The sequence below is a fragment of the Porites lutea genome, chromosome 7 (assembly GCF_958299795.1).
Source record: "Porites lutea chromosome 7, jaPorLute2.1, whole genome shotgun sequence".
Lineage (NCBI taxonomy): Eukaryota > Metazoa > Cnidaria > Anthozoa > Scleractinia > Poritidae > Porites > Porites lutea.
This window is the reverse complement of record NC_133207.1, coordinates 31,648,437-31,672,379: the sequence shown is the minus strand read 5'-3', so window position 1 is coordinate 31,672,379 and position 23,943 is coordinate 31,648,437. Positions and strand designations below refer to the sequence as shown.

At 38.5% G+C, this 23,943-nt stretch overlaps 1 protein-coding gene and 1 long non-coding RNA gene across 7 annotated transcripts in view; both read left to right on the top strand.

The window, feature by feature from the left end:
* The first annotated feature begins 175 nt into the window (after positions 1 to 175).
* On the top strand, positions 176 to 12,395 carry LOC140943315 (uncharacterized). The gene is made up of 2 exons (XR_012166603.1): positions 176 to 351; positions 9,239 to 12,395. It is a non-coding gene; the product is annotated as an uncharacterized lncRNA (long non-coding RNA).
* A 1,240-nt stretch (positions 12,396 to 13,635) lies between these two features.
* The window catches only part of LOC140944274 (WD repeat-containing protein 64-like), a 45,748-nt gene continuing 35,440 nt past the window's right edge, over positions 13,636 to 23,943 (top strand). For 3 of the 6 annotated variants that reach the window (XM_073393415.1, XM_073393413.1, XM_073393410.1), the window contains exons 1-16: positions 13,636 to 13,909; positions 14,094 to 14,215; positions 15,238 to 15,346; positions 16,220 to 16,326; positions 17,055 to 17,084; positions 17,744 to 17,797; positions 17,963 to 18,019; positions 18,537 to 18,645; positions 19,440 to 19,545; positions 20,203 to 20,245; positions 20,743 to 20,840; positions 21,040 to 21,119; positions 22,088 to 22,141; positions 23,151 to 23,236; positions 23,359 to 23,400; positions 23,736 to 23,820. In XM_073393415.1, coding sequence (XP_073249516.1) covers positions 13,756 to 13,909; positions 14,094 to 14,215; positions 15,238 to 15,346; positions 16,220 to 16,326; positions 17,055 to 17,084; positions 17,744 to 17,797; positions 17,963 to 18,019; positions 18,537 to 18,645; positions 19,440 to 19,545; positions 20,203 to 20,245; positions 20,743 to 20,840; positions 21,040 to 21,119; positions 22,088 to 22,141; positions 23,151 to 23,236; positions 23,359 to 23,400; positions 23,736 to 23,820 — 1,336 coding nt within the window. In that variant the 5' untranslated portion in view covers positions 13,636 to 13,755. The remainder of the gene's footprint in view (positions 13,910 to 14,093; positions 14,216 to 15,237; positions 15,347 to 16,219; positions 16,327 to 17,054; positions 17,085 to 17,743; positions 17,798 to 17,962; positions 18,020 to 18,536; positions 18,646 to 19,439; positions 19,546 to 20,202; positions 20,246 to 20,742; positions 20,841 to 21,039; positions 21,120 to 22,087; positions 22,142 to 23,150; positions 23,237 to 23,358; positions 23,401 to 23,735; positions 23,821 to 23,943) is intronic. The other 3 variants (XM_073393411.1, XM_073393416.1, XM_073393414.1) reach the window with 3 other exon arrangements.

Below are 23,943 nucleotides of genomic sequence, written 5' to 3'. Positions count from 1 at the left end.
TCCCTGTAAAATCTACATGGAGGCAAACATTTCTATATTTTTTAGGTCTTTTACTTTTTTAACCCCCTGTATTATCGCTAAGACGGAGGGACCTCGAAGAGGAACTTTTTTGGATTGGAAACTGACTAAACTGTGCTCCATTTCAGTGGCATTTTAATCAGTACGTCGAAAATCGGTTTTCTTATCAGACTCCAAACGTGCGGGACTGATGTTAGTTAACATTATAGGCAACTCTGTTTAATACATCAAAATCCTTCAAAGATGCATTCCCTAACGAGAGAACTGCGAGAAAGAACACTGACAAAAATATTGTCATCAACGTCGATTTTGTCATGCAGAACGTCCTTTCAGGTAAGCATTTACACAGTTCTAGAAATGAAAATCAAAACCTTTTAGGATCCTTCATAATATTAGTTTCAAGGATGTTTGTGACATCATATCTTCGTCGGATCATTAAGAAAAAATAAACGGGTAATTTTTCAACATGGCAACGAAGAAATAACTCGCTTTCATTCTAGGTTTACGAAAGCTAAGACGAGAGAACGAGTATATTTTGCAACTTGGTTTACACGAAACAATACAAGAAAAATGTACCAGTTCCTTATGTCTCTTTCGTCAAAGAACAAATACAGTAAAGCTTCACTTCTTACAATGCGCCTTCTTTTGTTCAAATACCGGTATCCGTAGGACGTCTTTACCAAAAAAGCAAATATTCGACTTTTTAACATTTGGATTCTACGTCGTTGTCTAGCATTTTTAGCATTTTATAAATCTCCAAATCTCCAACTAAACGAATGTATTTCACAAGGAAGGTATTTCATTGAATATGCTTCAGGCAACAAGTAGAACGTTCAGTGAGTATTTTAACTTGCCCCTCGATAATTCAACATCCACGCTTCTTTTTCAAATCTAAGCTACTACTTGAAAACGCAAGTCAAGAAAATAGTCATTTACTTGAGGCCAATTTTTCTGTAAAATACCGTTTTTTATTTTACCACCCAATTGCGAAGTCCGTGATTGTTTCTTCATCAAACAAGTGACAAACATGACCATAAAAAGGTACCAGAATTTTTGAAATTGACAGTAGGACCTGAGAGAAACACTTGGAGCTACACTGTGATAAAATTACGAGTGGCTTATTTATAATGGATGATGAAAGCAGTTGGGCGCACAGTTCTCGCAACGCCGTTTTTTAAATTATATGAAGCAACCAGTAGAACACCGCGACAAAGAATCCAGAAACTTCGTCAAGGTTTCTTTTCTAATAAAATGTTTTGCTCACCCTCTTCTCTTGAATACCGATAACTGGTAAAAATAGTTCGCAATAAAACAAATTATTTTTACTTAATAAAACGTCCTCGTGCGTGAGTCAGGATATACCGGCAGCATGCCAGTAGTTTTACCGAGGAGGCTGAAGAGAGCACCAGAAGCCCTGCCTACATGCACCTGTTTTGAGAGGATGCGTTCGTTACTGGGTCTGATGGCATGTAGTCACATGAAAAGGGAAACAATACCCTGCACGACACGGGATTTTCAAAATGTTTTTCAACCACAAAGAAAACCAAGTTGCTCTTTTCACGCACTTCCTAACCGATTTTGTCTTAAGTCGAAAAGGTTTCCCTGATGATGCGAAAGAGCGCACTTATGATAATTTGTACGCAGCATAGAATTGTATTTTTTGGAAGAGAACCAACGTTTGTTCGGTTTAACATTAATTCACGTTTTATTCTGCACCTTTTGGCACGTAAGGAAACTGACCTCAGTTGAGGAACGTCAGGTAAGTAAAACAAGTTGCAAGTTTTTCTTCCAATAAGTTTTAATTTGATGTATCATATATCTTACTCCGACCGCTTTCTTTGTTGCAAGAGAAAGTAGTGATTGTAAATCTTTTTCAAGGAGAAGAAAGTTTTGCTTCTAGTCGAACTAAAATCAATTTACCTGAACCAAAACTTCTGTTCACAGCACAAACAAGTTCTGGTAATCAAAACGTAGGTCGACACAACATAGGCAGTTCGTTTTTTTCTGCCACAATAACATCACCAAATTCACATCATTCTATTCTATCTCATTCCTTCGTTCTGAGGGCGGGTGTTTGGGTAACGGCACGTGGGATATGAAGAGGCAAACAAAGAATAACTCTCTACATGATAAGTTGCTGTTTCCGACCAATTTTAATTAATTAAGACGTGGGCGAAAAACAGATGTGCGAAACAAATCTCCATCTATCAAATAGCTTTTAAATGCGTTGTACCGTATGTTTACCCAGAAACAATCACAAACCTGTGCCCTTATATTCCAGTCTCTCACGTTGGTGAAAACTCTACACTTATTTACAGTTTACCCTCGAGTATGTCTGATATGAGGGTCTGCACTTCGACAACTTAAACAGTCGCGTCGAGTTGAAAAGCAAGAATACTCCGGCTCTTCTCCCTAGTCGTTCGATAGCCGGCAAACGGTGTCGTTAATGGTGGGGCATGACACAAATAACAGAAAACAAGATTTTACCGGCCACTGAGTTATTGCCCCGAAAAATTAAATAATCCTCTTGGATAGGACTTTTCCATCACTGGACTAATACGCATTAATGTACCTCGTCTACGAACGGTGAAATATTCCCCCGGTCATAAGACGAGCTGTAAGGAGCGTACTTTAGGGCACATGTCACGATACAGAAACCACCGAACAGTACTCTGCACGACACAAGATTTGCATGACACTCTTAACTGAGAAATAACAATAATCCCCTTTCAATGTAACTTTTTTTTATTGTTACGTATAGACGGTCAGGCATGTACGTCTACAAGGCGGACGGCAAGCATATGCTCCCACACGAAATGGTTAAAAGGTCTCCAAATATCTTTTTAACCGAGATTGACGCCTGTTCAGTTTTCCTCTGTGATAGTGTCTGGTAGAACGCTGAACAAGCTTTCCGATGTGTAGAGCCTCAATCAACAGTCAGTAAGGTTCGTTTGTTAGCAATGTATTCTGTTTAACACCTGTTTAGCAGAACCTTATCTCGTTCAGCTCTACTTTTACGCTCTACGAAATGTTTCTGTTTAATTAATGGAATCATCTTTCTATATCAGTGAATGTATTGGGCAATCTCTCCTCAAAACAACAAACCCGCTTTTTCCTAATCCTTTACGAAGTATGCAAGTCCTGTTCATTTAAAAATGCTTAACTTCATTCAATGTCTGTAAAAAGGATCTCCTTTTGTTCTTCCCCAGTGAGACAAAAAATTACCGTGGATTGCTTCTTTTGCCACAACTGTCTCAAGGAGTTGAGGGAGTCCTTTCCTTTAGAACCGTTTAAATCCCTATATATTCATTTCGTGGGTAAATGTTAAGGGTCTCAGTCAGTTTTCTTGGGAAAATTATGAAATAGCCTTTTTTAAACTGTAGTTTTCACTCCTCAAAGGATTCAACCACTGGTTTCTTAGTTCAGTTTTGAGTTGCATCGTAGTAACTAAACACGATTCCTAACCCCTACCATTTATAAAGCAGTCAAGTCCCAAACTTTAGTTTAGTTACTTGGGAGGAAAGAATAACAGTTTTTATTTTACTTTCTCTCCACTGAGTGTTAACAATTTATCTTTAGGTCTGATATAGCCCAAAGTCTTTGAAATCCGTCACATCACTGAAAATACGCTTCATTTCTCAAGCAGGTATCAGCACTACAATCCGTGGAAATGCAAGCGTGGTTTATTAGTTTTCAGTAAACCTGGTGAAATACCCTCACTTCTCTTCTTTTGCAAGTCATCATTATTCTAGAAAAATTCTATAAAGGGGCTGTGTCACGGTTGTCTAGCTCGTTTTGTTAACGGTGCCAATTACGGTTCTTTATGCGCTATGGAAAACTGGCTGGGGTGTGAACGACCGCTTTACAGCATCAGGATGGACTCCGGAAGGTCGGAGGGCAAGAGGAAGACCAAAAAGTACTTGGAGGAGGACAGTCGACAAAGAGCGAAACAAAGCGGTGTGGAAGAGCTGGGCGGTAGTCAAAGCGGTTGCACAAGACAGAAAGTAGGCCTACTCTGGGACCTTAACTCGCCTTAACTCGCCTTAACTCGCAACTTGAGATTATGTTCAAATTTCCTTATCTCGCCTTAACTCGCCTAAACTCGCATTATCTCGCACAAACTCGCCCAATCTCGCCACTGCCAAGTGGATACCAATTTTAATATCTCATACTACTCTCAGTGTAATTTCACAATTACTCCATAAAGGAAAGACGCCAAAGAACACAAATTTCAAAAGTTTAACAGATAGTGATTTTTAAAGAAAAACAGGGTTTTTACCTTTAAAAAAATATGTAATTGACCAATCCCACCCTTCTGGAATTTCCAATAACCCCTGTGGTAAGGGTATTTCACCACTAAAGATTCGATGAGGTTTTTTCTTACTTAACATTGTCATGCCTTGGAGTCACAACTGGACTGTCAATGGAACTACCAGGAACAGCCTGAACATGCACTAACTCGTTGCCTAATGAAAAGGCTTCAATGCTAAGCATGGCAGAAATTCCAGAGGCATGGGGTCACGGGGTCTAACAAATCCCACATTCACTGTTTGTGTTTTGGTCCACAAAGTAAGTGACATTAACTAAAAGCACTAACAGTGAATCCACGAAAAAGTTTTCATAAAATAGTTTAAGTTTTAGTCTTACACTTCTACACAAGACAAAGAAACACTCTAAATTCAAGATTGCTTTGAATCTCTCAATTGAAGAAAAAAATATTCTCCTATGATTTGTTTCTAATTTTTGGCTTAAAATAAGAAATCTCGAATTTAGAGTGAAATACAAAAACATAATACCAGAATATCAAATTTTTAGTTTTAAGCTGGCTAATGATTTACAAAAAAAGATACTTGTAATGGAAAGTTTAATTACTTTGCAAATATAATGCATGCAAGCTGTTCATGACATATGAAGAGTAGTAGCATACGTATCATCCTATAATCTGATGAAGCTTAATGAGGATTCCAGCTGACAATCATCAATGAAAGGCTAGGATGTAGCCAGAATCGAGAATCCTTTAAATAGTCCACATACTGATTGCAGTCCATATTTCTTATAAATAATTCTTATAAATATTTACCTCGTAATAGAAGATCTGTACATTGGTTCAACGTGACATCCTGTATGGCCTACATTGTATTCAGACTGGCAACCATAACCCAGGCATGATTCAGAAGACTTGTTACATTTAGCCCTTAACTGAAAAAAGGATTGCTAAAGGTACAATATTTTGCATTGATAGCCAACTTCGTTCGCCATCTTTGAAATTACCCAGAAGATACTGGTAACTCGTGTCTTCCCAGGGCCCTCTCGCTCAGCCTATTGTCCTCGATATGCTTTCTGGGTAATTTTCAAGATGGACGGGAAAACTTCTGAAGAAAAGGAAGAGAACTCGTGCAAAACTTTTAATGTTAAATCGAGAAGTTTGAAAATGTATCACATCCAGGTAAGCTAAGCTAAAGCCTTTTACCCTTGCAACGTTAACTCTATAAAAGCCTTGTTGATCCCAGTCCACTGGCAAGTTTTAGGTTGGAAGCTTCAATGTGGCGTACGTGACATAAAAACACGCACAAAACGCCTGAGCCGGTGATCATTTTGTAAAAATGCGAAGCAGGAAAGTCAGAAAAGATTCATCAGTGACAACTCTTAAGAGTTTGGAAGACAAAGCCGACAGTAGAGAGTGTTTTCTTGTTAATCAAGTTAAATAAGGTATAGTTCTCTGCACAACTATTAACACTTTCTGACATTTTGTAAAAAATAAGTAAGCCTAAACAGAAAATATGGTCATTTATTTTTTGCTGTTTTGCTAGGCTAAGAATGATCAAGAGTTTACTATCAAGTTAACTTGATCCTCCTTTCTTTTGTAGAAATCAAGGTGTCTCTCACAGGATTGTCCAAGTTTAAGGAGGGAGTTTCTAAAATATGGGAACTGCTGTCTTTGCGAAAAGGCATCAGCCTTCATTTGCAAGAAATTAGAATAGATTATCCGAGGAATCGAAAAGGCAATCATTTCGGGCAGTGAAAACAAACAATTGAGCTGGACTCCAAGGGAAACCATCAGTGACGTGGAGAGAATGGATCAAATGGAAGACTTAAAGATAAGTCGTAATTTTCAAGGAGAAAGAAATTTCATTTCATTTCAGTAAAATTGAATGTGGCATAAAAATTTCCTCAGCTGAGTTGTAATTCGTCAGCTTCCCCGGATTTTTATACTAGTTCTTTGAAGAACATTGACACAGACTGCAAAAACTTTTTTTTTTTTTTCAATTCTGGAGTTAGTGATAACAATTGATGACATGTCATGTGATACCTATTATGCTCACCTGCCTATTAAAACATAGTGTTATTGATTTAAAAAAATAAATTAAATTAAATTAAATATCCTACCTGTGCTTATACTACAGCTACATTTTTTTTTATCAATTCATGATTGTTTTGTTTTCATTTTTTTTCCTCACTACTGGTAATTTATTACTCTGCCAAATAATTATATAGCTTTAATAAATAATATATGATGATGATGACAATGATTATTATTATGATACAGCCACCAACTGGTCTAGTTTGGAGTCTAAATGCTATATAATTAATAAAGAACAGGACTCCATATCACTAGCATATCCATACTTAAGCTTGTCCAATTAGGAAAATATTTCAGTTAATAAATTTAAACAAGATTTGGCTTCATTCAACTTTGGAGCTCATCTGAAATTTTTGGTTTAATTTTTTCGTAATTGGACAACATGGAGCCTACTATATATATAAGACATACAAAGATTCCAAGGCATCTTTATATGTATGTTACTAAAGCATATTATAAGTTTTAAGCCTTATAACCTCAACATAAGATGGATCATTTTCCCTTAACTCGCCTTAACTCGCACAAACTCGCAACTAATAGGCGAGCTCAATTTTTCCTTATCTCGCCTTAACTCGCCTAAACTCGCATTAGCTCGCACAATCTCGCGGCGAGTTAAGGTCCCAGAGTAGGCCTGAAAGTGTTGGTCAGGCAACAGCATGGAGGCCTTATGCGCCAACTGGCGCGATGAGACATGATGATGACTCGACATGATGATGACTCACGATGATGATGCGCTATGCGCTAACGTTAGCGAAGAAATTACCTGTAATCGACAAAATCAAAGCTTCTTGTCCAACAAATATACCTCCCAGGCATTATATCAAACGTTGCAAACAACAAAATGAACTTATTGAAAAGCTGCTAGACAGTATTTGAAGTTTTCAAAAACACTACTGCAATCCGGTTTCAATCTTCTTCAAGTTCGGTCTCCGGCTGTGCCCAAATTTGTATTTGCTGTGTTATTTGTATACCTCCTTTTAACTTTTTGAGCAGTTTTTTTTATGTTTTATACTCACTTTTGTGGCAGTTTTTCCACTGTTTCAATTTGATAAATTTCCTAAACACACTGAGCTTCTTTAAGCAAACGGCCGGGCGAAATAACCTCATTTCTCTTCTTTTGCAAGTCATCTTTATCCTACAAAATTTCTTTGAGACCACACCAATATCGATTGCATCCAATGCGGTCACGTATAGAACAATTACGACAGAAAAGGCATGTTTTAAATTAAAAGGAATATATTGACGGCCAGTCATAGAGCTATTGTCTGAGATGTCACGATTCAGTGTCTCCTCAGATTGAAACAAACACAAACTCTTATTAGAGGCTTAATAAAGATCCCAATCGGAACCGATCTAGCGTATCTGTCAACCCAAGGATTTTTAATATATATATATTATATAGTTTGTTTGAGTTTTTCCAATAAAATTTGTTCATGTTTTGAGAAATAATCTCTTTAATAGTACCAGTTATCACTACCCATACTTTTGAAATGGAAATGGTAATCTTGTAGACAGTCACGCAGTATCTATTTTTTGCAAAGTAGTCCATCTTAAATGAAACTCTATTATCTACATCTTTCATTCCTTTTAAAGTCAAACGGCTCGGCTTAAGTCATTATAATTCAATTGGTTCTTGATTTCGCTAAAAGAACTTAAATATAACAACACAAAGCGCACCATACTTAATTTTGGCATCGAATTCATTTGACGATTTTACCCAGCGTTTTTCACGGAATATCATTTGAACGGTTGTTTTTACTTAATCCGTAGACTATTGTCTAGCGGTAACATGCAGCGTGGCATTTTTTAATCTGGTTATTTGCAGACCGTGATTTCATAAACAAACTTGTGGATGTTAATTAAAATTTCTAGGCTTTGTACACGTTATAGTATCCCAGTAGAAATGAATGGAATTAGCCCCAAGGACAGAAAATTATTTCACTTTTCAAGATTTCCAAAGTATGAGCAACAGACATAACTGAATTGTTTGATAAAAACAGCCTTAAAATGAATTTTAACAAAGAATCTATGCAACTTTTGCCTACCTAAACAGCCGTTTAGGGGACAATTGTCAAATAAGAGCGCTCTTAGGGTACAAAAAAAAAACACCCGAAACTGGTAGCCGTTGCTAACTGATAATAGAGCCTAAAACTTCATTGTTTAAAACAAACAAGGACACAAAACAAGGATACTCTAAGAAAATGCTTGAAACGGCGTTCTACTGTTTTTGTCTTTACTTCATTTTAGTCCGTTAGGTTGATACAGATTGATCGTTTATTTACATGACAAAAAGTATATGGTTAGATTCATTTCAAACACGGCCGTTTTATAAAGGCTATGGGTTTTTGTCCTTCAAAAAAGACAAAAGGCGATCTACCATATTGTGTATAAGACAATGAGGCGTCTCAATCTCAAGCCGGCACACAAGCATTTACAGGTTTCGCGTGTGTTGTTTTGACTATGCGCTAAAAGTGAACTTATAAGCTCCGCATTCCCTTGGACGATGGTACTATGATGTCTGTCTTGACATCTGGCAGTCGTGGGAGTGCGGTCACGCTCAAGGGAAACATTAGCTATAAAAATAAGTACAGATTAAACAGCACAATTTTACAAAGTCTCCAAGTTGTACTTAATAAATTGTTGTAATTGACTAGAAGCTAAATGACGGTCCGGGTGAATTTGACGACATCCGGACAAAACCACTCTTTTACACTAGTTTTTCTTCGCATATCCCACATTCTATTTGGAATCACACTTCACAACATCGTCAAGTTTTATATCATTAAGGACTCATAACATAAATTAGAAAAAACAATAAACAAGAATGAATTCAGTGACATCTTCTCTTGTCCTTTACAGGTACCATATTTCACGTGAAATACCGCATTCTGGCAGAAACCTGTCCCTAATCCGCGGCGGGGAGAAATAGCTCGCAGCAAGAACCAGAGGTAACAGCAATGTCTGAAAATCCACGTTAGTCAAGACCCCAAGAATGCAAAATAAGGCGGACTTTGCCAGCAGAGATTATCATGCTTATAAAAGAAAGTATCATCCAAAGAGGCCAAGGCATACAGCAAAGCAAGACAAAAAGATCAACCCGAAAACATTTCGAAAGAATCAAAAAGCGAAGTTTAGGGCAAAATGACCGCGAGAAATGAAATCCTTTATCGCGGAGGATATGAGTTTTGCGACTTGCACTGCACTCAAACCTGCAAATAACTCATAGTCCACGGCCTTTGCAAATGTCCCCATATAAAACAACAATAGCGTTTGCTAACACCTACCTGACGGTTCATTCATTTACGGGGTAATCATAGCCAACAATGGTCTTGAACTTTACTTGAACCGATGAAAAGAGTTGTTTCGTCAAGTGCGCCAATTCATCTTAAAACAGCGCATTACAGTTTGCACGATTGAGTACTGAAAATCAGAGGGCACCTGTACAGCATCAACTGCGGAATTTATGGCACCTTCCTGGCACATCATCGGGAAAATCTTGGAACTGGGCCTAGTATTTCACTTCCAGGCCCAAGAAACAGTGAGCTCCTGTTACGTTTCAAACAGACGGTCTTAAATTCAACCCTAAAAAACTTCAGGTTACAGCTGAGTTTGCACGGGTAAAAGAGTACAACAACAGAGAGCTAAGAAACTAGGCCAAGTATTTTTCTTCCAGGCCCAAGGAAACTGTTACTGAAGAGAGACCTTCTGTTACTTATCAAATTGATGGTCCCAAATTCACCCTTTAAGAAACTTCAGATTACAGCTTAGTTTGCACCTTTAACTTTTAATGGGAATAAATTACGAAACCGGGGCCAAGTATTTTACTTCCAGGCCCAAGGAAGCTGTTACTAGAGAGTAAACTTCTTCATGGTACGTGTAAAATTGATGGTCTTAAACTCACCCGCCTTAAATAGATTGCAGGTTACAGTTTGCGCGGGTGAAAGAGTACAACAGTATACAGTATACAGTTCCAACCCTAACTTATACTGGGAATAGATTATGACACTGTGCCAAGCATTTTACTTCCAGGTCCAATTAAGCTGTAGGGAGGGGGGGAGGTTACTATAGTTGTGCATCCTAGTTAAAATTTTATCGCATTTATCCTTTCGAAGGAAACCAAGCAGCTAGAACAATGGGTTCAAAACAGCACTACTCCAAGATTACCGGATTACTGAACTCTATTGGCTCTGATTAAGGGAGCCAAATTAGACTCAATAACTAGCGTTCTATACTACTCACTGAAACAGCCCCACCATTTTTAGGGCTAAATTTGATTACCAGGGTACCCTTACAACAAACAGAGCAGAAAGATGCTGATACTATGTACTGTATACATGCAGCATTTTTTCTTTTACAGTCCTTTGCATATATGTTTATTTTATTACTCGTCGTATACGCTGTTTGGAAAACAACTCATGAATACACCTATTTCACAACTCAGTACCTTTTTGTCCCTCCATGGATGTTTAATGGTGATGTTGTTCGAAACATCAAGATGCTAACTGACGACTTGTGATTTGTGTCAACTGTTTACTGAAAATAATGTTTTGGTACTGTCAAATGACCAGAGCAGAATACTTTCATTGAAGAGAGATAAAGACCCATTTCTCAGCAAAGATGCAAGGCAAAGTTTAGGTCAAAACTATTTTTCTGCTGCCCCGTTGTATTTGTGCATGCTGTAATAGCCCCTTCGGTATTCCCTGCACCACAGATACAACTACACTCTGGTTAAGTCCATCTGCGAAATGGCAGATACAATCCACGTTTTGGGCCCCCACCTGTGTACAAAGATTTGAGTGTGTGATATGATTGGCCTGTTTAAAAAGCCATTGTCTATTTGCCAATCAGTTTAAAAGGAAATTTGAGATGCACTTCCGATAATTCATTGATCCTGTTGGGGGCCCAGAACTAGGATCTCGGTGCTGCTTCACAGATGTTACTAGCCCGGGTTAAATTATGTCTGGGAGGCAGGGTACCCCTTCTATGGCTAAACGGTCATAGGACAGCAAAAACAAGGCACCAACATAGTCTCTTGATGACTGCTCAGTGCTCTAAGAGCAACTGTTTTGATGCAAGTTATTGATATAAAAAGGAGAAATACTTATTCCATTGTTATTACTTACCAGTGACATCAACTTCATAGAATTATAGTGAACCTAATGACATCAATGCAATATGGGTTAATCATTGAGGTCAAAGAAAGGCCCCAACAAACAAAGCTGAAATGACCAAAATGTGAGTTATCCACCTTGTGTACAACTGGGGCCAGGCCGATAAGATTACATGAGAGATGTCAATAATATTTATTTGTACTGAAGATGTAGGCAAGACTGTCTGACTTGTAGTCACAAAACATAATAATAGTGTTTACCTGAATTCAAAAGATTGTAAGTGGAAAAAAGTGTTCACCTTTCTTCCAGTCACAAGGAAATAACATTAGTTTTGGTCCTAAAATAAAATTTTTTTAAGGAGGCAGCCTGGCTGAGTGGTCAGCGCCTCGGTGTCGCAATCTGGCAGTCCCGGGTTTGAGTCCTACTCTGGCCACTTGCTGGATTTGTTCTTGGTCGTCTCGAGTTCAAATCCTTGGCCACTCTTAATGTAAATAGCCAACTGGTTGCCTCCTGTCAGTTGGGGTTTTTAATCCTGTTATGATGTATTTGAATTATTTGTTTCTAAGTATTTGAGTGAAGCGTCTAAGCTGTAAACCAGCTTGATAAGCTAAGTGCACTTTCCACTATAAACAAGCCTTTAAACCGTTTTTTTAAATCGTTAATCTTTTTGGTTGTGATTAGTGGACAATCTGACAATAACGTAATGACTTACCCTACTTTGTTGTAAAGAGGAGGTTAGGTTTTAATTTACTTAAAAAAAACTTACCAGCACTATGGTTACAATCACGTGCTCCCACATCTCTGTAAACACCACAAGTTCCACTAGTATCAGCTGTTGTATCACTTGCTTGACATCCAGGGATACTAAAACTGTAATAGTACTGTAATATACATTTTTTAGTTTACGAATGCAGTGACATTTATTGACCATGACTAATGGCCCAGTGGTTACTTTGCAGCCCAGAAGGGAAACTTCAGGGAAGTTATTCTTCACAATTACCTTAGGTGGAGGTGTGCTGCAGAGGCCTTCAATCTGTGACTCTGTTTAAGATAAAAACAAATCATTTTTCTACCCAGTTTAAGATAAGAGACCCTTTATTGTGACCCTTTTTATATCCCTATTTTTCATTTCGCAAACAGAAAGTATTTTTATATATGTATCATATACATAACTGATGTCACAAACTATTATTGGCACATACCCGTCTTGGACAAATAGCCATCCTTTCCAGGCAAATCAAACAACACAAAAGTTCAAACTCAAGTACTAAATTTGGTTGAAGAATTTGAATGATTCTACCAAAATGACTGGTATTTTGAGGACAGGTGGTGGCAGTGGAAGTTCAACTACAGTGGCGGATCCAGGGGAGGGCCCCCCCTTATTTTGAGACCAAACTGAGGCCAAACTGCCCCCCCCCCCCCCTTCCAGGTTAGAAATCAATAATAAAAATAATAATTTAATATTTATATTGCACAAAATACATGTAAATATGATCAAATGCGCATCAACATGTATTGAAGTGAATTCCACGGAGTGTAAACACTATGATATCAAATTTCCCTTCTGTTCAGAGTTGCCCTCAGCAGCACTAGTTTGAGGAGTGCATATTTTCCCCGTTATGGACTTATGGTCTAAAATGAGATACGTAGCGTCACTACATTTTAATGGTTAGTAATTTAGTATTTTTGTAGTGAGGGGTGCGCTAAATCGAGATTATGGTTTGACTTAAGCTTTGACGTAACGAGCATATTATAGAACTGGCCCTGGTTGTTCGAAAGCTGGATAGCGCTATCCGCCCGGGTACCCGCCGCTCGAACAACTGGGGCCTGGTTGCTTTCGTTTAAATCTGGCACTACAACGTTAACGATGTCATATCACTCACATACATCACTGAACAAATTCATTACCTGGAAGACAAAAAGGCGTCTATTAAGTACTCAAAACCTTTTGTGGATAAAAACCTTCAAAACAATAACTCCTGATCACATTTACGAGCGTTCGCACCTTCTCACTTGATTCTTTCCCGCCGATTGAAGCTTTTATGTAAGCGATCTTGTGATTGGTTGTTTCGATCCTCTTACGACAAAAGAATAATTTCGATTGGTTGTTGTTCACTTACCATGTTGCTGTGGTAATGTGTCCTTTTCAACTTCGGTTTGTGGTCGGGTGCGAAAATGTTCTGCACAAAAGAATGTCTCGTCGCTGTTGTTTTGCGAGTACGGCGAAATAACAACAACAACAGCTGAAATTATTGAGCGGAGGAAATGTTTTCGAGGCAAAGTTCTCGGCCGTATACGGTCGGAAGCTTTCGCATGAAGCTGGCCTTGTTCGAAGAGTTCATGGCGGAATTCACATATGTCGACGAAGAGCTTAATCCCGAAGAACGACAACAGATTCTGCAAGCACGTTTAACAAATGGCAAGTGTTAGGAGCTGATTTGTGGCTGATTTTTTTTGACACGGTACAACTTAATCACCTAAACCTTGCGATGTGACAGCGAATGAGAGGAGTTATTTTCAAAGCTACATGTGTTTTCGATTTCAGACATCAATAGCTTACAACCGTTCATGTAGCATTAAACTTGTATTTCGCTGTTCTCTAGGTTATGAGCCTTTTTGCGAGGCTATTCGTAATTTATTTGGCAACGACGTAAGCACTCAGGATCTCAAAGCCTTGTTTAGGAAGATCGCACTGAATCCTGATGCTCAAGTTGATTGGAGTGAGGTACGCAATTAACAGCAACTAATAAGCAACTAATTCAGCTACTATTGTCCCAAGCTTATAATAATTAGATTTGCTAACGCTTATATTTTTAATTAAGGCCATGTTCAGTAACGAGTCTGTTGTTCAAGTGCACAGTAAATCACCTTAAAGAACAGGTCAGCTAGCGAGCCACACGACCCGTTCAAAAGGCCGGTCGTTTGTTGTTTGGTAAATTAATGACCAGTGCCTTTATTTGATGAACCCTCTTTCTAAAACCAATCCATTGATGTCTTATACTGGGTTTACAACAAATCAGAGTTCACCTGGCACTTAAAGCCTGTCATTTTACGCATTAGGAGGAAGCCTGTCCTTGATGTTGTATTATACTTTTGTATTGCTTTTCTTTGTCACTGTTGCAGTATTTGCATCACAGACATAAATTAATCCTAGTCTGTCTGCCTCTGAGATCCTTAATTTTCTGGACACCCAACAGACTCAATGAATTACCGGAAGTGTATTATGAATTTCTTTTCATCCTGATCGGTAAATAGACAATGTCTTTTTTAACAGGCCAATTATGGTACACACTCAAATCCTGGTGCACAGGTGGGGTCCCAGAACAAGGATTTCTATGCTGTTTCACAGGCAGATTTAACCAGAGTTAAGTTTTGTCTGTGACAGAAGCTATTAAAGTTCCAACCCATATTCATGCCTTTTCTCGCCATTTCTGCTACTTTTGCTTATCTCCTCAACTACCTTGCCAATGACATGGAGAAAGTCCAGAAGTGCACCCTCTCCATTATCTATGAGAACTACTTTTTTTTCATAGCCTTGAAACTCAGTGGTGAAAAACAAAAAAAAAAAAACATTTGGGCTTGACTCAAAGTTGGCTCCTGTTTGGCTAGTGGTTAGTTCGCGCTCGAGTTTGGCTCGGGAAATGACCAAACTCTGTATGCTTTTGCTCTATCTTGTCTTATTTTAATTTCTTGGACAATAATAAAAATATTTATTATATTTCTTTGCTTTCTTGGATAATTCCCTAGCTTTTTGGTATTGGTGGTTCAACTGATGAAGTTCCTGATTTGTTACTGAATGAGGACACGTCGTCAGTCATAACAACAAGCAAAAGGCGGTCTGTTGGGCAGGCAGGAGGTTGGTTAACACTTTTATATTTTATCATCTGGCCCCAGTTGTTCAAAGGGTGGGTAACACCATCCACCGGATAAATCTCTATCCACTGGATAATTATGTAGCTCAATAGTTGAAAATTCCCTAACGCTTAGATGTATCCGTTGTATGGTGATGTATCTGGTGAATACTGGGCTATCCAATGTTTGAACAACTGTCAAGGCATTTAGCAGTTTTGGTCAGTTTAGACATAATTTTGCTCATTTATCTCAGGCACTTGCGAGTTGTTTGTACCTAAGCCACTTCAGCTCCCTAAAGGCAGTCCACCAGTTTAGTTGAACCTCTGAAGATTGGTCATGAAGACTTTACATCTTTTGGGGGATAAGACATGATATACATACTTATATGTAGGTTCCAGAGTGATAAGGGTCCTTTTCTAAAGATTTATACTGTCTTGTTTTAGTGACTGAATGAATCTTAACAGGAAAAATATGAATATAGACTTTTTCAAGTTGGGCTATTATAAGTAGATTCTGCATTAAATATGACTGATGATGAATGTGTGGCTAATTAGTACATGTAACTCTTTATCAAATGTAAGGGCAGATACTATAATGTTAGTTTCAAAAACATTATATGCTCAGGGTTTTCATTAAGAATTCTAGTAGCAGAAGAAAGGTGTAACATTAATTAAAAGGAGAATATTTAGAAAGAGGCTCCACGTCTGAATAAAAAATAGGTGTTGGCTACCAAATGTTAGTCAGAGAATTCTGCTTAGTAAACAGAGAATTCTCTGATCTCTGATGTCTAATGAACACCCTGTATACTGGTATGTAATGTATATGATTGAAGTCTTCATATTTGCAAGCACATTGACATGTCCCTGATTCTCTTCAGGCGACAAGAAGAGACGAGATGTTGTCCAGTGCATTGTTCATGTTCCCAAGTATGATTTCTACATCATTGCCTCACAGAAGGGCATCATATGTCAGTGGAGTAGTAAGGTATCTTTTAGCATCTCTCTTTTGTTTCTTTGTGTTAGTTATGACACTTTCCAGTCACAGAAAATCCCAAATTTGGAAGAGTGAGACAAGTCCCAATCAGGGAACTTGGTTGGGAATTCCCTGGTTGGGACTTGTCTCACTTTGCCAAATTTGGGTTTTTTATGGGTATTCTTTAAATACCCTAAAATATCCAAAAATGGGAATGTGTTATTTTTTTCCTGTGACTCATATAGTAGTTAGGGGAACTCCCCAGCTCCCAGCAATCAATCCTGTTACATACATGTACAGGTCATTTGGTTTTAAATGCCCAGCCACAAGAAACGTTTCACCTGTGTTACTTCTTATTAATCCATGAAGAAGTGTTTTTATGTACCAATCTTAAATAATAAACAAAAGAAATATGATTATAGTAGGTCCACATCCAAGTAGCCCTTCGTCCACCATGTTCTGAATCAAACTGGAATATAGCGCTGATGGTTTTTCAGGAGGGGCTGGGTAACTTGAGTTACTATGTTGTGAAAAATGGCTCGAAGACGAATAGCGAAAACTCGAAAACTAACAATAAACTCAACTCACATACGGCCTCACCTCTGGGATTGTAACCCACCCTTGTCAATGGGAAGAGATTCCAGGCCTTCTTAATTATTTATCGACATTCTATTTTCCGCTTATTATTATTTTCAATGTGTTTCACCGAAGTTAGTGTTTTTCTTTGTTTTCTCTCACAGTTTCGCCTTCAGTCCTGTGTTGACTTGAATGTAAGTAAAATGTTACACAAATTTATGCTGCACCAACAAATCATTATATAATTATGTTCATGACTATGTTTTCACCATCTCAGTGTGCTGCTACATGTATGGTCCTCAATTTGTTCCTTTTGTGAGGACTGGTCACAGTGTTTCCTTGATTAACTGAATTTCTTCTGCTTCTGGTTTCTGTATTAACAGGGTTTTATGGGAGAGGGTTATCAGCCCTCAGCCCAACCCCCAACCTGGAGCACCAGGGGACCACACTTAGTCTGGTCTCTACCCTTCAACCTTTCTGGCATGGGTAGTCCTACTACAAGTAGGAAACTCCAGCCAACTGTTCGTTGGAGAGGGTTTCTTAAGTCTTGTACATAACCTCTCAGAAGGAAGTTGTTGCTGGATGAATGAAAGGCCCTATGTAAGACACAAAGCTGGTATCCAGCTAGCCCTGTTATTGAAACCCATGGGATAATTACTTGTAGATAAGATAAGACTGATGTGATGTGATAAGATGACACTGATTCAATTAAGTAGCAACAAGAGCATGTAGTTTAAGTTTTCCAAATGTGTAGTATGTTTGGTTTTTGGCTCAGCTACCAGGACCATTATGAGAGTCAAACTCTACTATTCTTTGTGACCTTTATTGTCAACATTAATTTTTTTCCTTTTAGGAGTCCTCGTGGGTAACAGGGTGTGGCTTTCTACCAAGTCTTAGGAGAATAGCAGTATGTACCCTATCTGGCTGTGTTTAGAAATCTTAGTTGGAATGATTGTCAAGTTCTTTACAACCTATTTTATGTTTAGATAGGATCGACATTGTTTATACATTTAAAAATCATTATATTAATATTATTTATTTCGGACAAAGACATTATGCATTTATTTCTCAGGTGACTTCTGAAAGGGCCCTGTCTTTATGGGACTACAGAGCAAAGAGAAAGCAGTTGGTTAGTTGGAATCAGATTTTAACTCACTTCTAGAATAATGTATGCACACATGGAAATAACCAAAACAATACAGGAATCATGCATGGCCCATGGACTCTGACAACTGTTAAAAATATTTTGAACACCCCAGAAATTTTTTGATGAGGCTGAAAGAAGAGAGCGAGACTGGGGAGGGGGCTCGCGTGATTCATGCACATAAGACTCTTACGCCACTTTATGGATTTCTTTACTGGTTTTGAGAAAAAAACCCAACTGTTTTGTAGTCTAGGCTGTGCTTTAAGAAATAATAAGTAGCCTAGTGCTCTGAACTTCTGAAATCTAGGATGCGTAGCCTGGAATTTTATGCAAAAACAATGATTCCTTATTGCCCAAGAACAAAAGTTAGCTGCTAGAGTGGCTGGGAAATGCTAGGGCACAGCACTGGATCATACAGTATAACTTCTAAAGTGACAAGTTTTTGATATCTTTTCTTTAGATCTCCAAGCTAATCATATGAATATTGCTTGTTTTATTTCAGACCATTTACCAGATAAAACCAATGGAAAATTCTCCCCAGTGTATGATCTACATTCCATGGAAGACTGATTCCATGAATGAAGACACAATACTCTTTGGAGATGACCAAGGTATGTGTTCAGTGTGAGAAGAAAGTAGTGTTTGATATCACGGGGATGGAAGATTTTGCTATTGCGCTAGTGAATTCTCTTCTTAATTTGCCCGACAGGCAAGTGAAGTTTTTGGGGGAATGGAATCAAAGGTTATTCATAACTGTTAAATATAACCATCACTCAACCGTACTCTCAACCAAGACTACTGTTCAGGCTATGACAAAATAATGCCAGCTGTCTGGAATATGAGGTAGCGGGTAATCTACACTATTTTTTATAATAACACCCATTTGTCAATTTTAGTGTGAACCGTTCTTATTTTCTGGCCAGTTTCAGCCTGGAAGTGTTGTTACAGATGTTCTTAAATTTCAATAACGGAAATCTGATAACTTTTAAGCTACATATAGACCAGACAAGACAAAGTCACAATGATTATAGTTTTCACACTAATGAATTGTACAAGTACGATGTAAATCTATTGTTGACCGTACACAATAGGAATGTGTTGAAAGAACAAAATTTTACATGCACTCTGATTCCATGTAGGACATAATCTGATTATTCAGATTTTCTCGAGTTAGGAAAGTAAAAGCAGTGAAAAAAGAATTGTTCCTCTCTGAGCCTCGAGTATGTTCTTAGCATGGTCTTGATATTTTGGCAAATTTCAAAAAAGGTTCTTATAAAAAGAAAAGAGTGTACTGAAATCACTTTCTCACTCTCTGGTATAGCTTGGTGAATTCCACTGTTATGTGCACTTTCTGCTTACAGTAGAGTTGTTGAGAGCCTACGTTATTATTATTTTTTTTGTGCAGGTTATGTTAACATGATGACAATTTCTTCAAAAGATCTTCACATGAAGAATTCAACTAGCAAGGCAGATTCTCAGATAGTTACTATTGAACCAAGCAAGTTGAGCTAGTAAGCGAGGGGATTGTACAAACGTACAACTCATATACCGTACAGTTATATTTAAACGGTTTCACATGTGGACGTATCAGGAAACATTCCATGTCGAGGTTTTGCTTCCAGAAACAAGCAAACAAATCAAATACATGTAATGAACAAAAACCTGTGAGATATGACAAGTTTGCTGATACATATTTTGACTTCATTTAGTGAAGAAATAAGATCACTTTCCAGTAGATAACCATTAGAAAAAACAATTGGGCTATCCACTAGATAGAGATTTATTCAGTAGATAGCGTTTTTCACCTTTTGAACAACGGGGCCAGGTTTTAGACTTAAATTGATAGTTGCCAATTTAGTAGTTATACATGGCTCTGTTGAAAACGATATTTTAAAGAAGCTATTATTGAAAGTAAATAAGGATGTTGTAAAACAAACTTATTCCTTTTTCTATATATGCGACGTGGCTTTTTGTGTGCGTGGCTATTAAAGCTAAGTCATCCTCTCTTTCAAGCTTTCCAGATCGGTACATATTTAGTTAGCTGCTATAACGTCTTGAGATTATCCCAAAGAACAGTTGACATTATTGGTATGTTTGGCTTCTTTCCCGGCTTAGGATAATTGTCAGGTCTTACTGAAAATTGTGTCTTTTATTTTAATTTCTTCTAGTGCAATACAGAGAAGGAAATTTCATGATGACTGGGTGGTCAAGGTAAACAAGCATGTCATTACATACCAATTCGTTTTTGGCCGATAACATAGTATGCAATACCGTAAACTGCCGGTCGCTTGCAAGCCCCCCACCCCTCCCCCTCCCGCACACCAGTTATAGGCCCATCTACACTGTACCTGTAAGCAAAAAAACACATCTGATTATAAGCCCACTCGGATATAAGCTCCTTTCCAAATGCATTGAAGTAAACTTGATTTATTTTGACGTTTTGAAGCTTAAATAAAATCCAGTAAAATAAAATGCAAAACGTATTTTTATCAGCAATTCCATTTCTTGTTTCGAAGCGCTTTTTTTGTTCTGGTTTTAAGCACCCCTCCCCCTGGATATAAGCCTTTCCGTTTATCAGTCCCCCTAAACCACTTATGAAGATGTACAAACCCTGGGGTAATAAACGGCATTTTACGATATTTGAATATGGATGGCTAACACACTGTGGTGTGAGAAAATAATGTTGAACGTTTTCTGCTCTGTTGTAGCTTAAGTATTTTCCTCAGCTGGACATGTTTGGTTCCTGTTCGCCAAGCAGCACTTGTTCTTTTGTCTTGGGGAGTATTGAAAGAGTTTTGGATAACAGGTTATTTAATAAACTTACACATTTCCTTCACATTCTCTTATTTTTTACAGTATTATAAACGACATATCCTCCATTTCTGTAAACATGTGTTGGTATTCTCACCTCCCTCCAACTGTGGTTTTACTTTGCTGTAACTTATGTGCCGGAAAAGAAATCATTGTTGAACTGTTTTTTCATCTCTTTTTTTGTTTCTTTTTAGCCCTGCCCGAGAGCTTGGTGTTCCCAAGGGCGTCAACTGCTTTGATTACTGCACCAAAGCAAATGTTATCATCACCGCTGGTATGTCCCATTTATGAAGCTGCGAGCACTGACGCCCCGTCCAAACGTATAAGGATATTTTTGATTCCACAAGTTTTTCTTTTCTCGGACCGTCTTGAATATTCACGTGTAGACGGTAGCCGTAGCCGTAAAGAAAAAGTTGCGGATTCAAAAGTATCCGGATACGTGTGTGCGGGGCGTGAGTCTCTTATTTTTCTTGTGAATCACAGTAAATCCGACAGCGCGCGTGAGGGGCGAGCGGGGAATCCGCGAAGAACGAGGGCGGAAAGGCCCGAGCAAGAATTTCCTCTCTGCTACAATTTCTCCTCCTTTTACCATTGCATGATTTTAGTATTTCGCTCGCCTCGTGTGGCTCAGAGGAAATAAGGACGACCGCTCGCGGTCTATAGTAGTTTAACAGTGGAATGTATAATCATTAGGTGGTTTGTGCGTTCCCCAGTTGAGGCAAAGAACGGCTCATTTGATCAGCATCAATAATATTAGTTTTAAAAATATAGCCTGCGAATGTAGCAAGATCAGAGTGCGGGAGTGCTTTTTGACATCGGAGCTAATAAAGAAAAAGTCACGCGTGATTAAAACCCATCAGTAACGCAGATTACAAAAAATGAAGATCCTTTTTTACACCCAGCCACGTGATTGGTCAAGGTAATGTAAATTAATGGTCCCCCTCCCCCATGAGAGACAGACTACCGCATTGGGGACTACGTCCCCTACTCTTTAAGAACAGTGTGTGTGTTCTTTAATGTCCCACAGAATCTATTTGTGCAGGAGGTATGAGACAGGGCCTACGGTTTATCGTCCTCTTCCAAGGAGGTTTGAAAGTCTTACCGTTTGCAGATGTCTTTACAAAGGCAGCATTTTCTCCTCAGTTATTTAAAGACCCTGAGTGTTGGTCCGGCCGGGGTTTGAACTTTGCAGTCGATTGTACAGTTAATTTTCAGTACATTATCGTATCAATCTTTTACCAGGTGCAGACAAGGTCATCAGAGTTTGGCATCCTCTTATTTTCACAAGACCAACAGGTGCTGTAAACTGACTCTTACGATGTGTTTTTCGTCTTATGATATACAATTTACGCCAGTCTTAAAGGACTATTGCTAAGCTAGTTATCAAGGAGAAATAAACTAGCAACATCCTCCCCAGTATTTTGGCTCTTGATTTGGCAGTTTTCTCTGCTCACATAGTAGTTACATGCCTTACATATGACATGAGCTAGTGGGCCCAGCCATTCAACTGCTGGCAAGTCAGTGTAACTAGTAGTCGAACCTCGATGATACAGACACTAAAAGGACATACCCAGCTGTTCGCATTAAAGTGGTCTGCTATCACTGCCTCCCTTACCCTCCCTACTTCAATCTCTATGTGTGTTTCGTGGGAAAGAATACAAGCGCCTGATCTTAGGCTAGCATTACAGGGGTGTCCGTGTTAAAGAGGTAGAATGCGTATGAAGTTTAATACATTCGGGACTAAGAGAACTGTCCGTGATAGAGAGATTTCCTTTTATGAAGTTTGTTATCCTCGGGACCATGAAATCTGTCCGCACTACCCGTTGCCAGTATTTTCAAGATGTCCATAAGGAGAGGTGTGACTACATATGTTTGTCACATTTTTATGAGTTTATATCTAATTAAATAAGGTTGCCTCGGCAATTGGGCATTTGGGCATACGAAACTCCACTGCAGTGGTTTGCTAGAGTAAACACCAAACAATAGCTTCCCATTGTGTAATAGCCCATTTTACAGTTACCTGTAAAACGAGGCTGGAGTTGACCTTGTTTTGATACAACCCCTCCTGCTGTATTCTGTAAATAATGTTGTTCTTATGCCAGCTAATATCTTTCAAGCATAATTTCCATATGAAAAGGAAAGAGGTTTGGAGGTTTGTATCAAACCAAGGTCAACCTCAGCCTCACATTCAGTCAAAGGCTAGGATACTAAGCGCACAACTGTAAAACGGTCTATTGTCTATTGCCCAAACTTCGGCTTGCATTGGTTGACTGAACTGAAGACTGTTCATCATTCCTTCATGCAGGAAAGCTCCTTGGTCATCTGTTCACAATCGTCGACGTTGCAGTCAATGAAAAAGATCAACAGCTCATGAGTTTATCAACAGCGAGGGTAAGAGATGCAGTTTCCTTTAATTATTTTCTTCTTTTGCCTCAAAATAACGATAATTGGTAGGCGACCATTTGCCAAGTTTTAAATTAGGTTTTGACTTGTTTTTTTTCCCTCTTCCTCAGGTCTTTAGAGTTTGGGACATCCAAACCCTGACTTGCTTACAGGTAGGTGTGAAATCGATAGCCGCGTTTGTAAAATAGATTTTTGCAAACATGATCCCGAAGCAGAGAAAGAACGTTTTCATTCTATTATTTACATGTAGGAGGCTACTTCATGTCGTGGGCAATTTCTACATCTTCTGAAACAAAAAGATTGATGATAAAAGCGATTTTACTTCACTTAATGAATCACTTCCCAGTGTTCTTCTCAAATCAATTCGCCGACCAATTAATGGTCAGTTTTGATGTCGCTTCAAGAGTCGGGGGCTGCCTATGGCCTTGAGATATTAATTGTATTTCCTGAATCAACATCTAGTTTTACCAAATGCCATTTTTTACAGGTGTTCACTGATAATGAAGTCAGACCAGGAGAAAAACGGATCTCTTGTATGCTCTTTGATGGCAAGCACGATCGGCTTATAACAGGTATCAAGATCATCTTAGGGCGGAGGGCCTCTATACATGTAGATGGGGGACCCCATCTAGGTGAGGTAGCCCGCTTAAGTGGAGTATAACCCGCCTGTCCATATAATCTCTCATATGGTCACC